This window comes from Dermacentor silvarum, chromosome 4, assembly GCF_013339745.2.
Source record: "Dermacentor silvarum isolate Dsil-2018 chromosome 4, BIME_Dsil_1.4, whole genome shotgun sequence".
Lineage (NCBI taxonomy): Eukaryota > Metazoa > Arthropoda > Arachnida > Ixodida > Ixodidae > Dermacentor > Dermacentor silvarum.
Genome location: NC_051157.2, coordinates 16,581,616 through 16,604,287, shown reverse-complemented (window position 1 = coordinate 16,604,287; position 22,672 = coordinate 16,581,616). Strand labels below are relative to the sequence as shown.

The 22,672-nt window shown below is 48.1% G+C and overlaps 1 protein-coding gene across 2 annotated transcripts; it reads right to left on the bottom strand.

The window, feature by feature from the left end:
* Positions 1 to 2,261: 2,261 nt before the first annotated feature.
* LOC119449529 (glutamine synthetase-like) lies at positions 2,262 to 22,321 on the bottom strand. 2 transcript variants are annotated; one of them, XM_037712715.2, is made up of 6 exons: positions 21,822 to 22,314; positions 14,224 to 14,391; positions 10,188 to 10,337; positions 9,002 to 9,129; positions 8,042 to 8,244; positions 2,262 to 3,334 (listed from the first exon to the last, which is right to left on the bottom strand). In XM_037712715.2, exons 1-6 carry the CDS (start codon positions 21,973 to 21,975, stop codon positions 3,043 to 3,045), a joined length of 1,095 nt encoding a protein of 364 aa, XP_037568643.1. In that variant the 5' UTR covers positions 21,976 to 22,314; the 3' UTR covers positions 2,262 to 3,042. The 2 variants fall into 2 exon arrangements, with proteins under 2 accessions (XP_037568643.1, XP_049521243.1); XM_049665286.1 differs by lacking the exon at positions 14,224 to 14,391 and having other exon boundaries at positions 21,822 to 22,321.
* Positions 22,322 to 22,672: the final 351 nt, after the last annotated feature.

Below are 22,672 nucleotides of genomic sequence, written 5' to 3'. Positions count from 1 at the left end.
AAGAACAATCAGCTGAACCTTTGATAACGCTACGTATATCCTGGCATAGCCGAGCTAAGCCACTGCAACTTTTTTTTTTTCGTGTGAGGCTTTTCTGCGTTCTGGCGCTCTTTTTTTTTTTTCGCAGCCCCTCTTTTGCGCGCCAGTGATGAGCACAAGCGACGAAACCGTTCTTGAGCCTACTCTCGCTGACGCGCGCGGGAGGTAGCGTCTTCCTCAGGAGTACGCACTACTCGTGGTCGCGCCGCACAGAAACACCTTCTCTTATACCCATTGCCTCCTCCTCTCGCCCAGCGTGGCCTCATTGGTCGCCTCCTCGCACCCTCCCCCCTGAGCGCGCCCTCTCATTGGTCGCCTCCTCTTCCAGAGGCCTCTCCTCCTCTGCTGATCACATGGCCTGTCCTCCTTCGGCGCGGCTCTCATTCTCTCATTACTACCATTTCTCATTACTCCCATTACTGCCATTTCTCTAAATTACCATTACTGCCATTACTCTAACGCAATAAAGTATTGCATACCCCCCTCAGCAGTTGTAGTGGCGGTTTTCAACAGCTTCGCTGGACATCCATTTTCGCAGGGCCGGGATGGCGAGGCAATTTTTTATTTTGCATTTCCCACCATTGAAATGCGGCAACCGTGGCCAGGATATGAACCCGCGACCTCGTGCTTAGCAGCGCAACGTGACTGCCTTCCGCTCAGACAACGCGACGCAGAATGACTGAAGATATTGACGTCTTGAATGCCCACCTCTGCTTTGCTCGGAGCGAACAGGCGCTCTCTCCATTCTTCTTTCTTTTACTCTTTGGCCAGTCACGTCAAAAATTCATCTGTTATCATAGTAACACACAGGGCGCATGTTTTCAAATACAAAGCTAACAGTCGTGCTGTGCCGATGTTTTCGTCATTTTGTAACTTCTTTCTCTCTCTCTCTCTCTCATTTGTAGATCTTAAGATTACACTGATCGGAGATAAGTTTACGAGACCAACATGCGTATATAGGCAACTGTGATGCTAGGTGCCGTGTTACAGATAAGACGATACTTTTGTTATTACGTAAGGCAACATCAAGGCATCTAAATGAAAAAAAAAATGTGCACCCTTTTACAAAGGCTTACAAGTATGTCTGTTTTGGCGTAGATTTGCACACGGATCGCAAGGGAGGGCACGATTCAAAACCAATAAATGGCCTAGGTTCGGGCGCCAGATTTACGTATTGACTTTTGGTGTGTGTGTGTGTGTGTGTGTGTGTGTGTGTGTGTGTGCGTGCGTGCGTGCGTGTGTGTGTGTGCGTGTGTGTGTGTGTGTGTGTGTGGTGTGTGTGTGTGTGCGTGCGTGCGTGCGTGTGGTGCGTGCGTGTGTGTGTGTGTGTGTGTGTGTGTGTGTGTGTGTGTGTGTGTGTGTGTGTGTGTGTGTGTGTGTGTGTGTGTGTGTGTGTGTGTGTGTGTTTTGATTTCAATATATGTTCATTGGGTAACAGAGTGTGGGTTTAAATAAACCACAACCAGCGCCGCAGCTATAACTACGTTGGCAGTCTCGATATTTGAAAGACGGAAACAAGAAGCGTGCAGCACGGCGCATGATGTTCCTGTTTGTCATTTAAGTCAAGATGTATAATCAACTGGTGCGAGCCAACTTTCTAAATTTGACGTTGCGGTTTTTGCATGTGCTTTCGTGAGACTTGAACAATAAGATGGGTACTGTGTAATGTTGAAAAAGCGTGGTGTTAATTGTTTCAACGCAGGCGATAAGACTCGCACGATGTATTGCACGTATAAAAAACTCCCGCTGAATACTTTAGTGATCTAACACATCGTACGAACGCAGCTGAAACGTACGTATTGTACAGTTACTTCTTAATTCTCCTGTATGATAAATGGTCGCAAATTGCACAAATTATGAAAGAAAAATAATTTCTTGGACTGGGGCCTTACAACTTTCAGATGTAGTATGGCATGTTGGGCTAGTCGGTTCATAGGTTCTGCAACATGTTTAAACTGCGCGAAGAAGACGGGATGGGAATAAAAACACACACACTGCGCTTTGCATGTGTGTCTATGTTTCTGTTCCCGTCCCGTTTTCTTCGCGCAGTCTAAACGATTCGCAGAACTTTTGCATGTCTCGTGAATCTTTCACCATGCGGATTTCCGCAGAAACTATTTGTTTATAATCGCACAGGAATGGGCGCTCCATGAGCTGACTGGCATCGCCAGGCTGATTTGCTTCTGTACGGCGCGGTTAGGCGCCTTCATAACACTCGAGCATTATGGCATCGCTATTTGTTTCAGGTTTTATTGAGACAATATCGGCACAAGCATACTTTGTGACCCGAACACACAATTATAAAATCATCCGCACATGTTCATCTGTGTCACTTCAAGGAAGTGGCGGACGGCTATCGCCTCCAGGTCAGGGTTATTAGGTAAAGGGTAGTCGCCATGTGAAGTGCCACGTATTCAGCGTCATACATTGACATTTGGACTTTGCATGGGAGGCCTCCATGCAGTCTTGACACGCAGGCCCATTTAGATCGCGATATAATGGCGGAGTCCGCGCTCAATGCGACAACGTTTACATGAACTGCGAGGTCGGACAAAGGCTAAACGAAAGCAACTGCGTCATGCAACGACATTGCTGCAGTTCGAGTCATCATGGTCATTACATTCACAAATTTAGGCTCGTTCTTTTAATCTAGGTATAAAACACGACAGTTGGCTCTCTTTGCGTTTGTGGGTGATTTCGTGGGAAGTAAAGAGGGAACCACCATGTCTGGCTGTAACATACTGTAGCACTTTACAGGGAATGGTCGAGAGCTCCTTTTCAATCAAAAAGATCCGCGAAGACGCCTTTCACTTCTAACCAACGCGTTAACTTGGCGCTCTGTGGCCACGAAAGCGTTAACAGTGCAAGCTCTCTTGAATAAGATTCATTTAACAGTATACCGCATATTTAGGACGGCAGCGCCCAGTAGGCTGAAACTAGGATGGTCTATAGATAAGCTATGCAGGAGGCAGCGAGGGCGAGCTAGCAGTCTGTAGCAATCATCTAGGCTGCGAGGCACACGGTCTTGACGATGGCCGCTGTGGCGCTGTATGGCTCGACGTTGGCACCGGGCCTCCGGTCCTCCAGATACCCTTGGCCGGCGTCGCACACGAGGCGCGGTATGCGCACGCTGGCCTCTCGTGAGCAGGTGTCCGTGATGAAGTTCTTGTTGGGCGTCGCCAGCATTCCGGCCATCAGGCGTCGTTGGTTGGCGGTGCCACCCTTGCGTGGGTCGTAGATCCTCAGGTGCTCGTCGGCGTTCGCTTCGAGCTTCTTCAGCGCACCCTTGATGTGTCTGCGAAGATTAAAAAGGTGAGCTGTCAACGCGATCGACCAGCTGACTATACTCAGTTTCAATATAACGGAATGCAAGTTGCAGCTGGCGTAAGCTATACTGCGGAGCGCGACAATGCGAATGGCCGTACCCTGCTTACGTTCTCCTGTTTGATTTTCTCGCTTGTATCTTGGGTTTCTTTTCGATATGTACTGCCTCTGATATTGCTGCAAACTATCATTCATTCATTACAATCGCCGAATTTGTAGCGTTTTATACGGAGGTTCACACTCGTCATAATATTGTCACGTTCGTCGAATATTTCCCATGTGCACACATGTATGAGAGAACGTCCTCTACTGTGACTATGACAGGAACAGCAGGGCCCCCATTACGTATCTGACTCAGCGAAGCCACGCCCCCGCAATCGCCAAAATCGGCCACTCAGCGGGACGGATCAAAAGAAATCGGACGAAAAGGTCCTTACGAATAATATGGACCCAGAAGCGATTTAAAAATGATTGATGAGAATTCGGAAGCTGCAAGACCGTGCGCCCACGTCAGCCAGCAAGGCTCCGGGAGGAGGGGAGGGATTGAGGAGGCCACCTACTACGCCTAACACTTAACAAAAGCATCTGCAAAAACTTCACAAATACAAATATTAGTCTGTGCCTTTCAATTTACCTTTATTTATGTGCCTGCTCAATAGTGGTATTCAATAAAATGTTGAGCGTGTGCAGCAACAGATGTATTGGTCACAAAACCGGAAGGCTTCGTCATCTTCCTAGCGCAGGTGGGGGTCACATTCTCGCCAATGCGATTTTTTTTTGCCTTCTTTAAGCAAGCTCCTAATTCTTAACTTCATACAGGTACATCTCAAGAAGACACATTAACCTTGCCAAAACAAGTGCCAGAGACCAGTTTTGGGCCATACATTTACCTGTCACCACCTGGTCAACAATAATTTTGACCTGCTGTATCTCGCTCAGTTTTTCGAGAAACCGTTTAATAATTCAATTGGTATGTATTTGAACAAAGTAAAGAACAACTAAAGCAATAAAACCATTCTATACCAAGTTCTTGCCATCTTATCTTGCCAGTTAAAGGATTAAAAGCCATCTGCAGCGGGGGCAGTCCTTCCTCCCTGCGCTGTGTTTTCGCGGTTAGTTCGCGTTGATGGGAGGCAGCCCTGTCCAGCTCAACCCTCGAGGACCAGCAAGCCCTCGTGAAAAGAGCCAGGGTGGCGGCCTTAGCCAACGGAATCCCGGAATAAGGATCCGACCACCCTTCCCCTAACTATACTCTCCTTTTCCTGTCAATAAAATGTTTTCATCATCATCATCGCGTTGATGCGAGCGGCGGGACGAAGGTCAATTCGCTCACTGCTGCTGCCACGCTGACCCACTACAGCGTTTTGACAGCGAGTTCCCGCGGTTATCGAGTGAGATGCGTTCATGTTTTTTTTTGTGTGTGTGTGTGTGTGTGCACGCGTGACGCCACGCGTGTTAATTTACTTAGTATGCCTATGTTTAGAAGGTTATACGGCCGATAGAACTGCTATCCTTACTTCGTATAGCTGTCCACTAGTTTGCTATCGCAATCGATGCTTCGCCTTTCGGGCGAAACTGCGACTTTGTTGTCGAATTGGAGAAATGCATTTGAAGTTAAATTAGATTATTTCAGAAATACTTTGCCGCAAAAGTTCTTAATGCGTTCATCAGAAGCGGAGTTATTGGCAATCAAAACCCCCTTCGCGGTGCTTCCGCTCCTTTTATTGCGATAGCAATTATATGGACACTTCAACCGGATTTCTTACGTCGCCGTCGCCGTGAGGTTCCGTATAGATAAAATCTTCGCAGCGCGCCGTATGCCCGAGCGGAAGCGTGCGGGGACGCGCGCTATCACGGAGAGCGAACGCACTCAATTTCCCACGCGCCAGCAAGGAAGCGGGAAGCCAGCGCCGGAGGGAGCGGAGGGGGGGGGGGGGGGGGGCGCACTTCTACTCTGCCAACAACCGCGCTCGTCGCTCGCCCGCACCGTCTCTTATCTCTACACGGCTCTGACCTTTATGCGCCGTGCATTCGCCGCTCAGTTTCCGTTGAAGCGATAGACCGCACGTACCTTCGCCCGCTGCGGCGTATGCGCTTGCTGCCAGCGTTTTGACAGTCGTTGTCTGCAGTCATTCAGTGTGATCTATTCACGTTTGTTTGTGCGCGCTCACACCACGCTTGTTCATTCATTTAGTAATAGTCGGGCCATATTTTCCAACGCACGCTACACATGCAATGCTGCCCGGATCGGCAGTGAAGCGCTACAGGTGTGTCCCCTCGCACGCGCTGCCCACGGGAAGCGCTTCTCATCAACACCACCGTTTCACACGCGCCTTCTCGTGGTCATCGAGTCTCTCTTCATGTCGGTCTACTTACGCCGCAGCATGCACACCTGCTTACTTAATCAGCTCATGTTTACTACAATTCATATTGCTACCAAAGCCGCTCACCTTACTTCGTATGACATTGCTGTGTTGCTATCGCATTCATTGCTTCGCCCTTAGGGCGAAACTGTGACATTTTTTCAAGGCTTTGCAGTGCGGAGGCTACGGCGGAACGGGGCATGCCCACAGCGCTCCGCCTACCGAACGTCACCGTGGAGGGCAGTTCAAATTTGATTTTGGATGTTCACGTAGACGCCACTATTTCTAATTTTGGCGCCGACGACGTACCAAACGTAGCCAAACGTGCCAAACGCGGTTGTTCTCAGCGAGCCGGAGTGCGCTCAGCCAGCGGACTCGTCGCGGCACCCTGCGGCGGCCGCGGTATCTACGCGATACGTAGCAGACCGCAAGATACATGCCACAGCAGCGTTTGCTTTGTGCACGACAGGGCTAGAGTGCGATCTCGCGCTCATATGCTCTTGTCTGGCTGTGCTGCGTGGTGCGGACCAGCTTTGTCCTGCACAAGCTTCACCGACGGATAATAGCCACATCCAACTTGCGCATTTTGAAGCGCTCGATCATTACGAAGCGAACAAAAAAAAATTAAATTATGGGGTTTTACGTGCCAAAACCACGATTCTGATTATGAGGCACGCCGTAGTGCCTCATAAAGGTCGCCTCCCCTCCCTAGGATAATAGCCACATCCAACTTGCGCATTTTGAAGCGCTCGATCATTACGAAGCGAACCAAAAAAAAAAAAAATTAAATTATGGGGTTTTATGGGGAGATCCGGAAATTTGGACCACCTGGGGTTCTTTAACGTACACATAAATCTAAGTACACGGGTGTTTTCGCATTTCGGCCCCATCAAAATGCGGTCGCCGTGGCCGGGATTCGATCCCGCGACCAACAGCAGCCCAACGCCATAGCCACTGAGCAACCGCGGCGGGTACGGAGCGAAGCCGAGGCAGCAGGGGCGGTATTCTGTAAGAGTCTACCTAGTGGACTGTCCATTTCGGCAACCGTTGATTCGCTGCTGCTTGACGTGCAGGAAGAAGACTGGCTGGCACCTTCCTGCACGTCAAACAGCAGCGAATCAACGGTCGCCGAAATGGACAGTCCACTAGGTAGACTCTTACAGAATACCGCCCCAGGAGCGGCCAGGAGTGAGCGCGCGCTGGCAAGCGTGCGTTTGGTCTGACCTTAAGTTTCGCGTGTTTCGAGGTTAGTTGAGTGTTCAAAAGTAGTCGACATTATATAGGGAGACTCGACGGCTACGACACCGATGACCAGAGTGGCCAAAGCTTAATTCCTAAGTGGGCGACCGAGCGTGAGCAGACGATGGTCGGCGTCTTCCGGAACTACGTAATTATTATCGAAATTCGAAAGCATATTTTCGCTTACTTCAGCCTGTTTATTAAACTGCGTCACTAAACATACACAGTATAACAGTAGGAAGAAGCGCACTGATCCGAACACACTTCTTGATTGATGTCAACTATTGGCCAACAGCAGCCGCGTATGGGAATCGGCTATATTACGAAATAAAGCGTCCAGAAAAGAGTGAAGAGCAGGCTTCTGTTGAAAAGAGAGCGTTTGCGAGAACGGCGACTTCGCGCTCTGGATGCGAGATTCACGAACCGCGCTACGACTTGAAAATTTCGCTGAGATGTTCGCAGCAGCGTATGTTATCCGCGGACTGTTTTTTCACCAACACCAACGGGTGGTTCAGGGCCTATTTAGTATAAATAAGCAGAAATTAAGAAATACAAGACAATATAAGGATTGTCACACTGGGTACATAACACGGGTGCGCGAGAGCGCCAGTATCATTTACGCCAATGACGTAGTAGCGAAATGGGCGAACTTAAAACATTTCATAACCGCTCCACGAAAGGTTCGCGTTTCATAGATTACTCAGTGCGAGTTGGATCTTCTTTCTTTCTTTCTTTCTTTCTTTCTTTCTTTCTTTCTTTCTTTCTTTCTTTCTTTCTTTCTTTCTTTCTTTCTTTCTTTCTTTCTTTCTTTCTTTCTTAGAAAACCTCATACACGGCAGGCAGCATTAGACCGCAAATGCTACTGATCGTGCTGAGCGCCATCCGCCGTTGTCACCACGGCCGCGTCGGTGCAGCAAGGACAAAGAAGAGCGGATAACGACAAGGGGCTACGTTTCCGTTCTGCATCGTCGCCCGTAGTACGCGCGTCGTCAGGCACGCGCACAATGCGCGGAAACCAGACGGCAAATAAAAAGCGAGCAAGAAGAGAAACGAGAGAGCCGAATGGCGCCGCTCACTCGAGGCCTCCTTGCTTGCGCATGTCCTTGGTGCTGAAATTTATGTGTCCGCCAGAGCCGCAGAGAGCGTCACTCTCGAAGGGCTTCGGGTCGAACGAGACGACCACGTCAAACTCTTCTGCCACACGCCCCAGGATGTAGCGCGAGATCCACAGATGATCGCCCGCCGCGATGCCCTCCAGAGGTCCCACTTGGTACTCCCACTGCAAAAGAGAGATCAGCCTTCGTACGTTGTCGTAACGTTGTGAACAATGAAATGAATGCCAGGCAGGTTGCATTAGCGAACAAGACGTAACGCTAAAGTGTACGAGAAAATAAAATCATACGCGCGTAGTGCGAGAGCCATCGCAGCATACAGCTTCGTTAGTGGTTATCTTTACTTTCATAGTGCAATCCAAACTCGAGATCAATTGATGAATAATAATCGGAGAAGATCCTATGCTATATAGGGAATGAATAAGAGTGGGTGTCTAACGTAAATACATTTGAATAGTGGGCAGGGTAGCGTTGTGATCTTTAACTGTTTTGCATTTTTTCTTAAAGTAGAGTCACGTAATATGAACATGCAGATGACACAGGTTATTGTGTGCAAATTCCACGACGAAAAGTGCTACGCTTCCTGTCGACTAAAAGTAACGCACAGATGTCCAGATAACCATGACGACTCCTTTCCACTAAAGAAAAAAAAAATGTTGATAATCGCACACCAGAGAGCGCGTGCGTTCTCTGGTGTGCGCCCATAGGTGCAACGACTGTATCATACATATTTCGTTTCGAGTGAAAAATAATAGGGTCAAGTTTATATTATTTTCTTTTTTAGCTGAGCAGGAAATTATAAAAAAGAATATGGTGAGTTATAATACTATGTATAGTTTTGGATAAGCACAAGGACGCAACGTTGCACTAATTAGAGCTATGATCTAGCGCAGAAAAAAAAGCCCACGTCCCGGCCCATCCCACCTGAGACAGAACGACTTCGGAATTGGTGCCGCCGATCTTGACCCCGGCGTAGGCGCAGGCTTTGAGGTGGGCATCCGAGATTTGCCTTCCGACGGTGTTCTCCGCTCCAACGCCGTTGTAGAAGGGTCCTGAAGTTCAACAGAACAAATAATAAAAACAAGTTTGACGCAATAAAGTTGCGCTGCTTCATCTATGACGGCATTTTATTGCCTATGACTGTGAAATACTAAAGACTTGACAGCAGAAAGACACATCGCGAGGCAGTTCTCCGGTCAGAGTAACAGCCGAGGCACGCCGCGTGGAGAACATGGTTTCCGGTATCTGGCTGCGCGCACGCGTTTCCTGATATCGGAGGATATGCAAGAGGCAACGTGTCCGAGAGGGCGATGGGATCTGTGATAAGAGGAGCCATTAAAGGGACACTAAAGAAACGTTAAGTAAGAATGGGGGATTAGCTTTGTACTTAGAAATGCGCCAGTTTGCCTGTGAAAGTACGCCCAGTACACTTATCGTGAACGTATATTTTTGGGACTACTTAACGGTCTACAAGAAAAAATTAATTGCTCTGGATTCCAGAGGTAAACTCAATCTTCCAATCTTTGTGGGCTTTTCCTGCCATAATCAGGATTTTAATACTGTAATATACTGCGAAATCCGTAAATTACCATGATGTCTTCGGAATTTCCTAGACGTGTTTCCTCGACAAAATACTTTTCGATTCACGTAAGTATTCGACCGATTTGACATGCAATTGAAAAATTCCTACTTGGTATACTCACGTGGCTTGCCACGTGGGCACTGCACATCATTTTACAAACGCGGTAAACCGCGGAAGTACACCGATACCTATGTAGTGACAGAATAAGCCAACGCAAGGCTCAAAGAGGGTTCCATCTGAACTTCACTCCTTAAAGCCATGAACTTCTCCGTAATGCACTAGCTAACCATGGTTATAGGTTTTAATACAAGGACAGTGATCTTGGGTGAATAGACCATGGAATTTCTTTTACTGCTTTTGACGATCTGCGTCGTGTTTCTGACAGAGCTGTAAACAGTGTTCAACGCCCCGCTTGATGCTGCACAAAGGATTGCGCTGTTGGTTTCGTGCGCTCTGAAAGCACACCACCTTTAAACCGTTTAAGAAGCATGTAGCCGGTTGTTACAAGCGCTCTTGCTATGAACATACCCAGCGGCCTAATCACGTGTCCATCCTTGGGCCAGCCGAGCGCCCGACCATCCTTCTCTCGAAGCACGTACTCTTGCTCGATGCCAAACCAAGGTGCCTGGCTGGCAGCTTTCGTCATAACCTCAGCGCATGAGTGGCGATTGTTGGTCTCTGGAATAGAAGATGGCCGGTGACAGGTGTCTGTGCACACAAGTGCATCAGTGCAGCTTTGAAGGAACACTGGCGAATTATGAGAACTACTGAAAATGCCTTCCCTGTGCCACTCAAGGACCTGTGATTGTAAAGCACTTGCAAAAAGATTGCCAAAGCACCGCACTCAAAAGACACGCTACAATTCAAGTTGAACAGCGAGTTCCATTTTTCTTCTTTTTTTCTTTAATTTCAAAAGTTCGCCCACGGCCTAAACTATTAAATATAGAAATGTAGGCCGGTTTCGGCGATGAACATCAATATTGCTCGATGGTTGTTTCCATAGAGCCAAGAATCATAGTTCGGTGGTGGCGTGGGATGAAGGCCCACTGTTTGCAGGTAGCGCCGTCGTATCTGGTTTAGACCTGGGCATGTCCTCAACGGGAGTTTTATTGTAGCCGCGGACGCTCGAGCTGGGCAATATGGGCAGGTATCCGCAAATGGTCCACGGAGGTGTTGTGGCCAGGCATAGGTGACCGACGGGGTAAGTGCCACCCCCACGTGAAGGACCGCAACAGTCACGTGTGTATTAGCCCCGAGAACGACCTACAGGGGCGCTGCGAGCGCCGCTCGCGTGACGTCAGGGCACGGACTCGCGCCTGTCGTCTGCTACCGTTCGGGCGCTGTCCGGGCATCTTCTGAGGTGTTTCCGCTTGTTCGCTGTCGTTCCCTGTGCTTGTATACTTATGAAGGTTATCTCAAATACATTTTACGACGTCTTCATTGGCGCAAACCTATTCAAAGAGCTTATTTCCTAGACGACAATTTATTTATCAAGGGCAACGCTGCAGTGCCAGCCGAAGGAGCTCAGACTAGACCATTGCGTGTTTTTCATGCGTGGATCTAGACTTTGCAGATTGAGGGACTAATAAAAATTCATAAATAGCACGTGACTAATAAAAGCATAAGCGCATAAACACAGCACATAAGAATCCAGTTAGGATACCATACCTGCATTGGTGAAACGAGCATGTCACTATATCTTACATATGACTGCTACATTTACCTTGATTTCAACCCATTAAAACGTGTTTGATTATGACGAGTAGGTCATCGCATAATATCTAATTTTTCATTTCTTCCCAGAAACGCTCGGCAGTAACACGAGGACCTGACACTGCAGTTTAGATTCAACCAGCACCACTTGTTCCTTTAACTCCTTCTCAAAATTAGGCCGTTCTTCACCGCTTCAGTTCAACTGGCGGTAATTTGAAGTAAGGATGATTGAGGCTTACAGCTATTTGCAGAATACGCAAAGGAATGTACCAATATTTATTCACTGTTCCGTGCTACCTGTTCAACTCACTTGTGCGAGTTACTGCTGCTTGTTTCTTGAGGAAGAGACATCACGAATCTGTTTGGCGAACTGACACAGGCTGCTCGGCCCAAATTGTTTTAGTGAAATGTGCCTTTTAGGACCGTATGGCTGCAGCTAGAAAGAACCCAAAGCCTCATTAATTAGCAGTATGGGGCTTATTGAAGATATCATTATTCCCCTGCTGGAGGTCCAAGATCAAGTGAATTCATTTGAGGCTTGTGGTATCTTGTTTATGAGGCGGGTATGCGAGGTTCTCTTTTGTGTACTCACGAAGCGAATAGTTATCAGTTTGGTGTAGTTAAACAACGCAGAATCGCGACATGGTTTGAATTTTCCTCTTCAGCGCAGCCTAAGCTGCGTTGTATAGCCTCGAGTATACCTTAGGCATTGCAATTGGCGCTTGAAGAACTGCTTCATGGTTTCAATTCGAAGTTGTAGTAAACTGATGGATTTCGCGAATAATGAGTGCCTCGCCATAACGACAGTCGGTAGATTTAGTTGCGTAAGGTCTGTGCCATGACGTCGATAAAGGACAACTGAGGGTCGCTATGAAACATTTTCTCGCTTGCAATTGATAGGCTTTCGATATTAACCACGAAACTGTTCTTTCAGGTGATTGCTGTTATGGTATTCGTGATGTATATACATACTATACGTGACGCGCCGTCGTGTTAACAGCTATGAGCAATGCGTTTTCTGGGTGCCTGTTTCAGAGAACGGTGAAAGTATTAGCAAACGTTTTCATGCACAATGCGCGCCTAACTCTTCCTTTTACGCATTAATAAAGTAGCCATATATGACTAGAACAACTAAGGGAATGTTAAGTGTTTTGCGGAGCATCATACACAACTTCGTGTATTGAAATTGCAGACATTCTTTTTACGCAAAGTTTATGGACAGACACTGCGCATATACGCATTGCAAAACCAGTAGACCCCTTAAATGTTACATAGCTTGCGATATCCACGCCACAAATTTTCACGACTCGCAGTTTTGAAGAAGAAACTGCCATTCAGGCATGACAGTAAAAAGAAGCCGGAATATCCTTCAATAAGTATGACTCAAGCCACCAATATCCCAAGCATGCACGAAGGGAACGAGCGCGCGCAGCAGTCGAGCGAGCGCCGTCCTGGTCGTGACGTCACTCGTAGAGGGCGCCACTTCAACTTCTCGCCGCTAATATTCAGGTGTGGAAGCACGCATCTCATTAAAATCAGCACTTAGCATGAGAACCCGGCTGCTTCTATAAAAATAGTAATTCCCTAAGAAACGCCCAAAATATCTATAGTAACAACGAATCAGCAGCTGCTGTTGCTTGTGAAGTGTGGGAAGTCATCATGAAGAGCCGGCTATACGAAAACCTTAACCAGGAAAAACCATCCTAAAAAAAGAAGAAAAAGAAAAGGGAAGGGGGGGGGGGGGGGGAATGGCAAACCGCTATCAAAGTAAATCTATAGAGTGACATTGCATGACATTGTTCATTTTGTTCTGCTTGATCCATTTCTGATGAAAGACATTGTGCGAAAACCAGGAAGTCAGCGAGAGCTTCACGCATGGCTCCGAAATCAAGAATTAAGGGTAAGAAAAGAGGAAGAGGAGGAAGTGTGTTACTAGCTGCAGACAGATATATAGTTACTGGCAACTGCTCCGCCCGAGCGCCACCTATAAGGTGCGATAGGGTCGAAAGCCCGTCACAATAAATTTGGTAACAGAAGGACATCTAGCAACACAAGTGAAGAGCAATGGCGAGTATGGATTTGAACCGGGGTGCAATAGGCTTCACGAAGAGGCAGTGGATATGTCTTATGTTCTAACGGATGATTGGAGGTGCATACCTTAACGGCCTGCGCGGTGCAGCCCCCTGTTGGCGCAGAGCTCAACCAGACAAACAAGCAGCGGATATTATAGTAAGCAAGTGTATTCTAGGTCACTGCTGGTGTAAATTAAAATGCACTTGGATACTACAACATTAGCTGTGTTTGTCTGGTTGAGCTCTGCGCCACCATATGGTTGCACCCTACAGGCCGTTCGCGTTTGCGCCTCCACTCATCCGGTAAAACTATAGTCCGCTTGCGTTTACCGGACACGCTAACACTCTACGTCGGCACGGCAAGGGGATACCAAAGCTGGCGCTACAGAGTACGAGATTACGCTTTCTATTCTAGAGAGCGGCAGCCGCATTCCGATGAGCACAGAATGCCGAAACATCGGGGTGGTCAGTCAGCGTATGCTCCGCTGCTGTTTTCCTTCTAAATGTGCATTAGATCACCCAATTCTCTGCTCAACTGCTAGATTTAGGTGCACATTACAGTAATCGAGCTGGTCAAAATTAACGATCAGCCGCCCCTAGTTTCCTTTATATCACAGGTGTGGCTCAGATGAAACGTAGGTATAACTTAATGAACTAATCGATTCATCAATATATTAATCGATATGTCAATCAATCTGTACCCAGGAAATTATTAACTAAATCAGTCAGTCAGTCAGTCAGTTTAAGTCACTCAATATCGCAAGCTATTTCGCCTATACCATGCGGCGTGCCGTCGTGCTGCAACACCTGGCACAGCACCAGCTTGTTCCTTCCCTTGAGAAACGGGTCGCGGAATAGGGCCACGGGCTCCAGGTACATCTCGGACTTTGCACCGGCGTCCCCCCACTGGTACGTGCCCAGGGCGCAGAACGTCCAGCGAGGGCAATCTGCACAAGAGGAACGGATACCAGAGAATAACGATGCCTCGAGGCCTATTCGGACAAAGTGGGTAAAGGGCCAAGCGTGGCTCACTTTCACAACGTGCACTGAAATAACGCTCTTGCGCCGAGCAATCCTGCGGCAAGGTATTTCCTGTAAGCAGGGTGTATCTCCTGCATAGCACACCCAGCTGCTTGATCGCTCTTCAATTATAGTTCGACTCACAAATTTGTTGACCCTAGCATTTTAGATTGACATTCAGCTCAATCAGCTTGCCATTCTTCTAAGCTGCCTTTGGAGACCATGGGGCGGAGTGCATGCTCCCAAACATTATACCAATGATTTATTTGGATGTAGTCGGAAATAGCGGCAACTGTTCTGTTGCTAATTTCTCAACAAATTACCAATTGTTTGATGACTAAAGAATGATACACCAAATCAAATGGATGAAGAGCTTTGAAGTAAACTTTTGCGAACGAAAAACTGCACACACAGGAAAACGAGGGCAGAAGCAGAGACGATAGTGCACAGCGCTGTGCAATATTTCAAACGCAATATTTGGCAAGTAAAAGTAGGATTTTAAGCAGACCAAAATTTTGTCGCAGTCACCCTTTATATATTCTCCCTGCCTTGCCTCCTATCTCTCCTGTTGCTTTCTTTATCGGTTCATGTTTTCATACAGACAGTCAGAAGATCACTGGTTAATTTTTATGCTTATTCAGGAAGCACCGGTTAATAGCCCTGCAAAGTTTAGTGCCACACCCCAGCAAAATATACTGCTGCTTCCGGCATGCTTTTATTGTCGGTGTGACGCTTGGCTTTTGAGCACTGCAGAGTGATTTTCTTTAAAGCCACGCGGCTGCCTGTACACACTTACACGCGCGCACGCTCGTGCACACGCACACACGCACACTAGAATCTCGTTAAACGGAACCTCAAGGGACCGGTTAAATGAGTTTCGATTAACAGGAGTTCCGTTTACAGAGAAAGATGTGCAGAGGTGCATCACCATATGTCATACACCCTCTTAACACTGTTAGATATGTTAAGCGTAAGGAACTGAATATAGCAACTAATTTGTCGCGTGTTTTGGCCGAGGTCGACTGTACTTCGCTAGTTCGATTTCAAGGAGGCGACAGCGACATAACAAACCAAAAACATAGCTCCTACTGCTCCATAATAGCAAGGAAGAGAATGCGAAACCTTCACGCCGTTGTTTCGGGTCGACCGCCATTTTTAATGGAGACCGGCATGAAAGACCTAAGTGTTTTAATGGCGACTGAGTCATTCACTCTCCTTTAATGACCCTCTCACCGTTCAACTGCTGTTCCCCTCCGAAGCGCGCCTAAAATTAATCTCCCGTGTAAGCCAGCCGTGCTGTTAGAATGCAAGACAGCTGCGTACGGCGTAACCACGCAACCATGCGTATAACCACTTAGCCCGACGATTATGTCTTTTGTTGCAGATATTGTATGTATAAGTCTATAGGGTTCCTGAATGCTCTCTTCACCCAGCGGGGTATCGGGAGAACATGCACGGCACCCTATGTGATGATGATGATTTATTGACATCCCCTTTGAAACAGGGCGGTGACAAATAGTCACCTATCCTGCTTGAGCTAATCAGGTATACAGGCTTTACAGTGTAGCATTTTATCTACATTTCTTTAATCTTTATTTTCTGTCTTAAAACTTCTATATCTACCTTCTACCGTTACCTATCCCTGTAGCGGATCCGTTCTTATAAATCTCTTCCCTGCTTTTAAAGGGGAGCTTTCTTTGACTCTGACTCTTTCTTTGACAGCAGCATGAGCTCAGAAAGCGCTTACATTCCCTCTGAAGCAGTGGCCAAAGCTTCGTGTCATCCACCCATTCACCTTCTACGATCTCCGCCGAAATAGAGCTTTTCTGAGCCGCACCGGCGTCATGCGCATCCATTATAAACACGGAGGCAACGGAGGCAAAGAATGGACGCCTCACCACGTAATCAAACATGGCGGCGCCCGCAGATGTCACCGTGAAAAGGGTCTATATACACACTAACGCGGCGACGGTGTTGCCGCCTGTAGCTCTATCTCGCGGCGAGGCGCCGCCCGCGTGCGCTGTCACAGCCGGACCACACTCCCCTCCTAAAATACTTTTATTGCGATAGCAATTATATGGACACTCCAAGCACATTCCTGCCGTCGTCGTCGTCGCCGTGAGGTTCAGTATAAAGTCCAACAGCGATAAACTCGTCGCCGCGCGCCGTATGCTGTATGTGCGAGTGAAAGCGCGCGAGGCACGCGCGTTTCACGGAGAGCGAACGCACGGCGGAGAGCAAACACGACGTCTCCGGTCGTGCGAAAGGCCCTGGGGGGAGGGGAGGCGACGTTTAGCTGCGGCACTAAATGGGTATCTTGCGACCGGGCGCAAGTGGAACTGGCGACTCATCTCCCACGCGAAAGGAGGAAAGCGGGAAGGTAGCGCTGGAAGAAGGCTGCGCGGCTTCTATGCCAGGAATTGCGTACTTATAATTTGAGCGGCTGAGAGCTGTCGCGCGCACCGTATCTTGAAAGCGATCTCCACACGGCTCTGACCTTTGTAAGCTCTGTGCTTTCGCCGCTCAGTTTCCGTTGAAGCGATAGAGACCACACGAACCTTCGGTCACTGATCCTGCCGTGCTTGCTCACGCCAGCGCTTTGACAGTGCCCGTTTGCGGTCATCGAGTGTGATCTATTCACGTTTGCTTGAGCGCGCTGACACCATGCTTGTTAATTCAGTTAGTAAGCGAATGTGTCCAAGTTTACGCAGATCATAAAACTACTATCCTTAATCCGTTGACTCTACTAGTAAATTTGCTATCGCAATTGATGCTTCGCCTTTCGGGCGAAACTGCGACTTTTTAAGCATGAAATGCTTTTAGCTCCCGTTGTCGGCGACCTTCCAGTGACCTTGGGCCATAAGCCAGAGCCGTTATTCGGGCACTCAAACGAGAACATACGGACATCGTTGCGAGAACAAAACGAGATTATTCGGGCAACCAGTCAAAAGTTGAGAAAATGCGGTCTCTGGCCCCCAACTCTTTGTACAAGACAGCCTTACATACGCTAGTTACTGGCCAAACAAGTTACAAAAATATTGCTTCCGAGTTCTTCCTAATGTTTGTTCACAATATCACCCAAGCTGTAACATCTAGTGCGCTGAAGTTTTATTTGTCATTTCCAATAACAATATTCAGAAGCCAGATACAGGGCACCATACGCTTGAGTGTCATCTTTTGGCGCTGATACAGGGTTGCCTGTGCTCTTTTCAACGCCAGCGGTCCGTGAGTTCCGTGGCGCCTGTTTTGCGCCGGCTTTGCGCAGGCTCGAGAGATGGCTCCACGCTGCGTGACCAAGCCGGCAGCGTCCGACGCGCCGCGGATGGCTGTTTGGCTGAGACGAGACTTGCAATGAGGTTCTGTCTGTGACGGGAAACTATTGCGTCCATGTGGGCCAGTGCACAGTACAGCGTGGTGCGGTGTGGTGCGGTCACGGTGTAAGATATATACTCTGGGTGCGGTGTAGTGTGGTGAGGTGTGCCGTTGCGAACATGTACTACACCATTTTAAAATTGTGGCTTATATCATCTCCAACCAATCTGCTTTGCCGGTAGCCATTTCATGCTTACATCTACTCTCGATTACGGGAGAGTCAGCAGTTTTTATCAGTGCCCTCGGCCCTCCTTTCCGCCCTATCACTGTTCCGGAAAGTAACGGGTGGCGCGTGCTTTTAAGGCGAAAGCCTTAGGTCTCTATTTCAAGGTCGTGTTCTTAGGTACAGAAAAACGGGGCGTGCCGGGAAAGGGAAACAGCAGCGCTGAAGGAGGGTTCTGAGACAGGGTGACGGTGCGCAGGCGAAGAGTTGGGGGAAAGGGCAATGGCGGCGCTAGGGAGGAGGAGGAAAATGTCAGCGGTGGCGCCGGAGGGCATTGAGGGAAAGGGCAACAGCGGCGCTGGGGAGGAGGAGGGAAATGTCAGCGGCGGCGCCCGTAGAACGTTCTGGAAACGGCGGCAGCGCGCTCGCGCGCCTTGTATACGTCGTCGCGTGATCTCAGAGCTTCATTCCACATCTTTATGGGGGCCGACGCACCAGGCCCTAGCCGCGAGCGGCGAAGACCGAGAAAGTACGCCACAGCGGAAGAGGCTCGAGCAGCTCGAAATGCCGCTCGTCGTAACTGCCGTCGGGAGGAAACGGCTATGGATGGAGCTAAAGTTCAACAGAAAGTTCAACCGCAGATCAACAGAAGGTGAAACTAGGCTGTCGCCTTCACATTCTTAGAAAGCCGTAAGCATCCCCCGTAATTTTTTCTGACTCGGATTTGGAGCGTCTTGCAATTTGAGATCTGAGGGCTCGGTAAAAGATAAAATTCCGGGGAATTTTTTTTTCTTTCACAGGGCACAGAAAGCTGAAAAAAATTCATCAGAACCTATCTCACGATGACTGTCGACGATGCTGCTTTTAGGTACACCTACGCACTTCTTACGAGTTGTGAATGCGACAGCATTAATGTCCAATTAAACGGCACTGAGGGGCCCTTAGAGTATTGCGCTGCGAGTAATGTACCATAGCGGTCGTGCTGCCCGAGCCAGCAAGCAGCAGCCTGCGGTGCCAACGCCTTATGCCACCGATTCGGCGATGCCCTCTCCCCTCACGCAACACTTGGCGCTCAGCTGCCCGCTATGCCAACACTGCCCGGTATGCCAACCCTTGGCTCTGCTCCGTCTAGAAGCACTGGTGCCGAGAGCGAGGGTTCGTTCAAGAGCTGCACAGACAGGGTGTTTTCTTAACGCGAAGCTTTATATGTCTAGGCGAAATCGCCTGTGTACAGAAAACTTTCATCATCAGCATTGGCTCGAGCGTCGTCGTCTTCTTCCGCAGCTGGCTCATTGGCACCCTCGGGTTGCGCTCGAGCCACTGCTCTCGCGTTCGTCATCGTCGTCGTCTCCCACAGCTGGCTGCGTTGCCGCTCATCATTCCAGCGCAGAATTTATTATTTGTCGTCTTCTGTCAGTCGTAATGGGGAGGCCGCGTTTACGGTGGTATGAGCCATTGCTTAAGGGGTACGAGCCATTCATTGACTTACCGTAACGGGTAGATTTAATTTTGAAGTAATTTAATTTCGAAGAATAGCAAGTGGCAATGGCGGGCGAATGCTGCTAACCACTGCCGCCGAGCAAACTCGAGATATCGAACGCAAGCGACAACGGCGGACTGCGGGCATACCGTCATTGACGTCGTTCTCTCCGTCGCAGCCGAACGTGTATGTAACCTCATAATTGAGAAATACTGTAATGAACCCTCGGGATTAACCCAGTAATGAACACCGGGGCCGCACGTTTCAGCTTCGCTGGTTAACTATCTTCACGGAGGAAGGGCCGACGAATTTCTTTCGTTGCACCATTTTTAAAAAAAAATGCCTGTGACACATAGCACAGTAATAACCCTTGATCTAACTTACTCGATGACGCGGCCATTACTTCTACGAGAAATCAAAATGCTTAATTAAATAGTTAACATAAATATGCTAATAACATTTTAAATTACTTGCTTACGGCACATATTTCAATTTATTATTTGTAGCTATAGTGAGTATGCAAGGCATATCGACTTGGAACGAATTTTCAATACTACACCAGTTTCGAGATATTAATGTTCAAAGTGTCCGTTGAACTGCGTTGGCGTTCCAGTAACTTTTGTGCTTTAATGCATAAAACAGCATTTTCTTAAAAAAAAAAAAGAAACAGAAAAAAAAAGTGGTACAGCGCATGCATTTTACCCGGATTTTACCTGGATTTAGGAAAGTGGGATTTACCCTGCCACTACCGGCGGAATGCTCACGCAGTGAGTGAGTGAGTACGAACTTTATTTAGGTCCTAAAGAGAAAGAATTAAAGCGGGGCCTCCGGCCCCGCTTTAATTCTGATGGTGCGCGGGTCACTTCGTCATCGTGTTAATTAAGATTCCCACCGAAGGTCGTGGGTTCGAGTTATTCCAGACACTCGAACCCACGACCTTCGATGGGAGTCGAACCCTCTAGCTTATGTTGGAGTTGAACCCACCCCGTTTGGCGTTAAGGCAAAGTTAATTAAGGCACAGTTAATTAATATAGAGTAAATTAAGTAAATTAAATTCAGAAGCACACGAAGCTTCCGAGTGCTGGTATCTTCGTATGCGCTATGCTTTCGACGCTTAGTTCGCGTTGAGGCAAGATGCAGCATGAAGGTCGATTCGCTCGCTGCTGCTGCCATACCGAGCAGCGTCTGTGTGTTGTCTTGTGGTGCAATTGTACTCCTAGATGCGGTAGTTGCAATGGTGGAAGCTCCAACCGAGCATTGTATTCCAGGCAGCCGTTACTTGCTTATCTTCGACCTTACACCGTGCTTGAAGTTGTACGCGTGTGTACAAGTTTCTTTCGTGCTGTGCTTCTAATCATGGTTGCGCGCTCTTGCAAAGCAGCTCGTATGCTTTTCAGGCACCGCGCCAGCTCGATCGCTCGCAAGGAAGGAAATAATCAACTAAACCACCAACACAGAGCTGACTGCTCTAAATTTTAAGGCCACCTTCTGTGCGGAGACAGGGAGAGATGCTATTGAATGAAAACTGCAGAGGTCATTTTCATTCAAACGTAGAAATATCGTATCCCATTGCTAGCTGAAACCTTGCTCTTGCTAGTTTTTTTTTTCTTTTTTTTTTCAAATCAAATCAGATTATTTTCATCCCAAGGATGAGGGCAGGCTCGGGATAAAAGTGTCATTAGTCACTTGAGGGGAACCCGAGCCTCCCTGATACATGGAAAGCATTGAGGACAGACGAACAAAATTCATTCATAACAAAAAAGGGTTAATATCTTACAAGTCGTAATACACGTAAACATAGGTTTATCACGAACTGAAAATATGTATGCACAGATTCCTTTACGGTTCAATTACACAGTACAATACATGAAGACAAACTACAATATACACTGAAATTTTAGTTAGTGATAAATATTATTTCGTTGATTTCATGATAAAAGTGATTCCCTAAAGACACGTGTACCACATTATGTAATTATCATCCTTTTTTGAATTAATTTGTTTAATAAAGCAGGAACAGTGAAGCGAAGCATTTGTCAGCCAAAGTGTGTTCTGCAGAAGGGAATGATCCAGTGTTGTTGGTGACGAGTAGGGTATGGGATAATGTATGGTTCTAGTTGAAATATCTCCAAAAAGCGCGATTGTTATGAGCAGGGATATTTTACATCTTATTGCTAGGTAATACTCGTAAAGCTGATGAATTGGGTTTGAATACGACTATTGCTTTGACTTTGCTATATTGTTAGTTTAAATTTGGCTATTGCCTTGACTATTCCTAAGGTTGAAATATTTTTCTTATAAAGAGCGCGTGTATACGAAGTAACGCAAGCAGCAATCTTCACCTTCCGGGGCTTTCGGCTCGAAGTCGAAGGTCCGGGTCTTGGCACGCACATTCTCCAGAGTTCCGTCGATATACACGTATGTGCAGAAGACCACATCATCCGGCTGCTCGAGCTCGAGGTATTTCCTCAAGATGTCGGGCCTGGGCGTCGCCATGACTGTCTTCTTGTGGCGTGGGGGCAGACGCACGGACGCAAACTTGCTTACTGAGGGAACAGAAAGCACACCTTGCTACTGCGCGCCGTTAAAAGGAAGCAGGAAGCGCGCGGCGTGCGCTGCGTGAGCAGCTGAGAAGTACGCGAGCAATACAGCGTGCGACCGACGGGTGGTTTCATGAGCGAGGATTCGTAAAGCGGGCGATGGAATATGGGCGAAGGGGAGAGAGCGCGAAAGGGTGAGGCCGGTTGTTGCGGCACCACGGGGGCGACGTCAGGAAGCAGACGCTCAGGGCCACCGTCTTGCGACGGCAGCAGCGGCGGCTAACTCTGTCCCCGTATTCGCTAACGCTCTCCCTCTTTTCGTATGCCGCCATCTGCTCTCGCGTTCACGTGTCCACATATCTGCGATATCATGTTACACGGGTCGAGGACAACGCTGCTACGCTTCGGCTGTTGCGAGTAGAAGAGGTCGGTGGTGCTATATGAACTCGCCGTATCTCCTATTAATTACGAACTGAAAGGAAGTCGTGATGGCAGGTTATTTAGCCGCTTGCTTATCTTCGTAGCCCAGCTATCCCTGTCGTAGCAGCAAAGTGCGAGCGACGAATGAGAACAATGCCCACCCCCGCGGCTTCTCGTACACTTTCGCGCAAGCGCAGTATAGATGTGAAACCCTACGACTCCATTTTTATTTG